We start from the raw sequence: 3,762 nt of genomic DNA, 5'->3' as shown, positions 1-3,762 counted from the left end.
CATGATATAAGAGATGAAATTAAATTGTCGCAGAATAAGAACGGGGCTACAGTAGCACACAAGTTCTCTCAGTAACTACACTGACACAAAATTGTTAAAGAGAATGTTTGATAGTAGCTAAGTGATACTTATTTTTAAAATTTTTTTGTTACTAGTGAAGTTGTAATTTAAGAATGAGTATTTTCATAAAGAAACCTTCTGAATTGGGTATTTGTCTTGAGATTCTTTATGTTCACCTTTATTTTTGGGGACAGGGAGAGGAAACAATGGTATGTGTAAGAATTATTGTTACCTATTTATTTTTGAAATGACATGCTTTCATCATTTACTTTAAATTTACATATGCATAAGTATACACATATACATATTATGTCAAGTTACTTTGAAGCAAACACAGATTTACTATGTCTACTGTGAACTCCACCAGTCCTTTTCTTTTTGTTGAACTCTTACCCCAACATTATGTTTGCAGCATCTCTCCCCATTCTGAAAAAATCTTTGTTTGTTTGTTTACTGGCTGAACCCAGAGCGCCACACATGCTAGACAAATGTTCTGCCACCGAGCTGTATCTTCAGCCCTCCTTAGCCTTGTTGTATTTTATGCCACATGGTCTCACATTGCCAGAGGGACACTAGAATTTTTTTTTTTATCTTTTTTGCCTCAGCAAATTGAGTACCTGGTATTTTTATTTTTGCTGTAATTTTTCAACATTTTTTATGGTTGTGTATTTCAGATTTAAATCTTTGTCTTGTTTTAGTGTGTGCTTGAATGTGAAAACCCAAGGCTTTTTATTCTACATAGCTATTTTTGCCCTCCCACAGTGGTGTGGGTTATCTTAATCGCATTTTACTTCATCTCTACTTTTCTTTCCACATCCCCATCACATCTTTCCACATCCCCATCACATCCTCAGTGCACACTCTTATCTTCTGTTCTGTGGATTATTGCTGCAACCCCTCACCTGTCTCCTCTCTTGCCAAGTCACTTTCTTAATGTGCAAGTATGTTTGTACCATGTACTTATGCCCAAAAACTCAGGAGTGAAAGCCGAATGTGTCACTTGGGCCCCCACGCTAGCTTCCTTCAAAAATCCTGGATGAAGGTTACCACAGCAATCACCTGAGATAACGATTAGTCATTCTGACAGCAACTCTATGCACTCCTGATCTTTATAAAAACACCCGCAACACCCTGTGACTATAGCTGCTTAAGGGAGTAAGGGTCTATAACAGCACATGCTTACCCTTCTGCTCCCAGGAGTTAGGTTAAGGAGAGTCCGGCTCAGGTATAAGGCATGAGTATGTGTCAATAGACGTCCAGATGATTCAACCACTTCTCCAAAAGCTATTTTAGATAACCTAGCCCCCATAAGGCACCCTCCCCTTGATCGCCACCTGTGTTTGATCATGTGCGTCACTTAGTCTTTGCACTGTTGGCAATTGAGGCAACTGAGTCTGCAAAGATGAGGGAAAGACGCAGACCCAAGGAACAGCTAGCGCCCCAGCCCTCTAACTAAGCTACTCCTTGCCTCTAACTTCATGTATGTCCCTGCCTCTGGGTTCAGGCTCAACCTCTTCCATTACATTTGTCTATGTTTCCTGGCTAGGATCCGCCTTGCATGTAGCCTCAGCTGCCACCCATAATCCCCAATTGATTCATCCTCTTGAGCCTGCACCCTGAACCTTGGGTTTGTGTCTCTTCTGCTCTATCATGGTCTTCATTGTTTGCCCCAGCTACATTTCAAAACAGAGTGACGACCCCTTTCCCCCACTGCTTCTGGGTTCTCTGTTTTAGCAGTAGCACCACCATCCACCAAATGACCTGGGCTAGAAGTGGTCCCCAACTCCCATTTCTGGCTGGCTCAACATCTAGTCAAGGTTTTTGTCCTTTCTACCTTTTCATCTCTGACTCTTCTAGCGACCCCTAACTTCCTCTGCAGGCACCCTGGGCCAATCTCCACTGCCTCTCACATAGGAGGTGGGAAACAGATTCTTAGTTACGTTTGTCTCACTGCAGCCCAAGCTATCACCTAAAGGGCAAGGCACCGCAGCAGCCCACAGTCCAGAGCCTTCAGCCAGCGACGAGATCTTTTCCAGGAAGCTTCAGCCTTTGCTAGCGGGTTTTACTTGGACCTTTCTCCATCCTCCTTTTCTCATTCTCTACTCATTCTCTAGTATTCCACATATCCACCTATATCTCCAAGAAACATGTGACTCCCCTCGGCCCTGACAGGTCTACCACGACTAAGCCGTCTCTGAGCTACTACTCCCTCCATCTGCTGTTACTCTTCACATCTGCCCTGCCCACCGCTGGCACCATATAAGACCACTGGCTCGCGCAGGCCTGAGAATTATGGGGAAAACTTGGCAGGGATCAAAGGAAGCACTAAACGCAGATCCAGATCTCTCTGCTTCTTGATGTTTCTCCAGGAAGGAATGAAGGACACAGACACCCGTTGTCTCTTCTCTGCCGTTTCCAAGTTGTCTTTCCCGAATCTTCGCGCTCGAAGTCGCAGGTGCCTTTCCGGATGCAAACATCAAACACTAGGGGGCACTTTAGCAAATGGGGATGCCCACTGTCTTGGTCTCTGCCTGTTATCAGGGCTCACACAGATGCTGATCCACGGAGCCCCAGGACCCTGTGAATGGCGGAAGTGATCTCTCGATTACGCAGACTGTAGATAAGGGGATATAGAAGCGGTGTGACGTTGGTATAAACCAGCGCTAGCGTGCGATCCAGTCGCGGGGAGTAACTGGACTTGGGCCGCACATACATGAAGGTGGCACAGCCATAATGCAGAAAGGTGACAGCCAGGTGCGAGGCGCAGGTAGAGGCAGCCTTCCGTCTGCCTCCACCACCGTGCAGGCGGCGGAGGGCAGAAGCAATGGCCCCATAGGAGGTCAGAATGAGCATCGAAGGCAGCAACAGCAGCACCAGGCAGGCTCCTAGCAAGGGCAGTTCATCCACGTAGCTTCGTGTGCAGGCCAAGTGCAGTAGAGCGGTGATGTCGCAGAAGAAATGAATCAGTAGGCGGGAGCCACAGAAAGGCAGGTGGAAGACTGCCACCGTTAACCCCACTGATACTGCTAGTCCCCCAAGGCAGCAGGCCAGGGCCAGTCGTGCACACAGACCCGGGGTCACTATAGATGCGTAGCGCAGTGGATGGCAGATGGCCACATAACGGTCATAGGCCATGGCTGCCAACAAGAAGCACTCAGCCCCGCCCAGTGCCACAAACATCTGCATCTGGACAGCACAACCCAGGAAGGAGATAGGGCTGCCTCTGCCATGGCCAGGCATGCTCAGGTCGGCTAGAGAGCGGGGCACCACCACCAGCGTGTAGCAGAGTTCAATGGCTGACAGCTGGCAAAGGAAGAGCAGCATGGGAGGCCTGCTGGGCACGGAGACCACAGCTATCAGAATGAGGAGGTTCCCACTCAAAGTGGCCAGGTGCACAGCCAGCAGCACCAGGAAGAGAAGAGGCCTCAGATGCGGGAACTCGAAGAAGCCTTGAAGGAGAAAGCCACAGGGTGTGGTGCCATTGCTGGGGCTGTCCATACACTGGGGTCAGTGGTACCTAGGAGAGAGAAACAGGACCGGTGAGCCTGTGGGCGTGGCCTTCCTCAGAAAGGGTTACTTGGGAGTCCCAACAGACTTGAGAGTGGAGGCTACAGAAATGGTCGGTCTACAGTTTATTACTGGTCCCTCCTCCCCACCACATCTCCAGAGAAACAGAGCTTTTCCTGCGCTCTGCATTAGAAT

General features: G+C 48.3%; 1 protein-coding gene across 1 annotated transcript; it reads right to left on the bottom strand.

The window, feature by feature from the left end:
* Window positions 1-2,604: 2,604 nt before the first annotated feature.
* Window positions 2,605-3,558, bottom strand: LOC311600490 (olfactory receptor 10AC1; the record flags this gene model as incomplete). The annotated part of the gene is made up of 1 exon (XM_084787241.1): window positions 2,605-3,558. The coding sequence occupies one exon, from the start codon at window positions 3,556-3,558 to the stop codon at window positions 2,605-2,607; it is 954 nt and encodes a 317-aa protein (XP_084643367.1).
* Window positions 3,559-3,762: the final 204 nt, after the last annotated feature.

Source organism: Acomys minous, assembly GCF_964271855.1.
Source record: "Acomys minous genome assembly, chromosome: 6".
NCBI classification, from domain to species: Eukaryota; Metazoa; Chordata; class Mammalia; order Rodentia; family Muridae; genus Acomys; species Acomys minous.
This window is presented reverse-complemented; position numbering and strand designations above follow the sequence as displayed.